Source organism: Phytophthora parasitica (assembly GCF_000247585.1).
Source record: "Phytophthora parasitica INRA-310 unplaced genomic scaffold supercont2.3, whole genome shotgun sequence".
In the NCBI taxonomy this organism is placed as follows: domain Eukaryota; phylum Oomycota; class Peronosporomycetes; order Peronosporales; family Peronosporaceae; genus Phytophthora; species Phytophthora nicotianae.
In genome coordinates this window covers 1751173-1752277 of record NW_008648989.1, presented here as the reverse complement: position 1 = coordinate 1752277, position 1105 = coordinate 1751173, and the positions used below count along the sequence as shown (strand labels likewise).

At 49.1% G+C, this 1105-nt stretch overlaps 1 protein-coding gene across 1 annotated transcript; it reads right to left on the bottom strand.

Annotated features, from left to right (window-relative positions):
* Window positions 1-120: 120 nt before the first annotated feature.
* On the bottom strand, window positions 121-1100 carry PPTG_01717 (hypothetical protein; the record flags this gene model as incomplete). Its single annotated transcript, XM_008895103.1, has 2 exons — window positions 247-1100; window positions 121-161 (listed from the first exon to the last, which is right to left on the bottom strand). The coding sequence occupies exons 1-2, from the start codon at window positions 1031-1033 to the stop codon at window positions 121-123; spliced, it is 828 nt and encodes a 275-aa protein (XP_008893351.1). The 5' UTR covers window positions 1034-1100.
* Between the last annotated feature and the right edge of the window lie 5 nt (window positions 1101-1105).

The following is a 1105-nucleotide window of genomic DNA, read 5'->3' as shown; positions in this document are numbered from 1 at the left end:
CACGAACTGCGTTGTGAAGCAATTGTTCGTACGCGACGCCATGGAAACCGGCACCAACAGATTTTGCATACTTGTAAACCTCTAGCTGCTTGTCCGTATCAATTTTCCGCCCCAACTGGCTCAGCACATATCCGGAATCCACAGATAGCTTCCACCATCGACTGTCATGGTATTCCACTTCTCGGTTGCAGTCAGTGATGTAGTGACGCCGCAAACGATCCACTTGGCTCTTGCTTTGTCCCCCACCATAGTTGTACACCAACTCAAACGCTTGATCATTTTCCACGGCACGGCATTCTCTCACTACACGCTCTTCAAGCGAGCTCCGTGTTTTACAGAACTCGAGCAAACTGCCGCCACTATAGAAGTACTGCTCCTTAACAAGTTTTGGAAATGGTGTATCCTGCTGCTTGATCTGGCGCAGACCAGTTTCGATAACCCAGTTCATTAACTTCGCGTACTGCAACAGGTCGGCATCACGCCACGCCGGCAAAACCACAAGGCGTGAGCGGTCGTCATGTTTCACATCAAACTGACACGATGTTGCAAGGAAATGAAAAGGAGCATACTCGTTCTTCGTGTCGTTCACTTCTGCCTGGTTAAAACCATCAACCAGAACAATTGGCGCCTCCTTTTCGTCGACCTCACCCTCGACCGACTTGGGAGTTACTTGGTCACGGATGGCCACGATATCAATCGGTGAGAGATTTGTTAGTCGTGCGTACGATCCTTGGCCATCGAAAAACACCACCGCGTTCTTAAGATTGAGTTCTTTCAAGCGACGTATGACAACCAACTTCTTCCTCTTGATGCACGCCAGGTAAAATGCAATAAGCATGAGAAAGCAAAACTTTCCGACTCCTGGTGAGCCTACTATCACAATGCGATCCTTCCCGAAGAGCTGTTTCTTGATCACCTCCCAAAACATCACTTCCTCCACCCGAACGAAATAATACGGGGGGAATTCGCCGAATCCCTCCCAAAACTTATGCAAGGTAGGTGTCCTGACAATTGGGTCGTGACTCTGTTGCATGATAGACAGACTGTCGAGTCGAAACTCGTCTTCATGCACGGACAAAGGTGTGAACTTGGTCAGCGTCTTGGG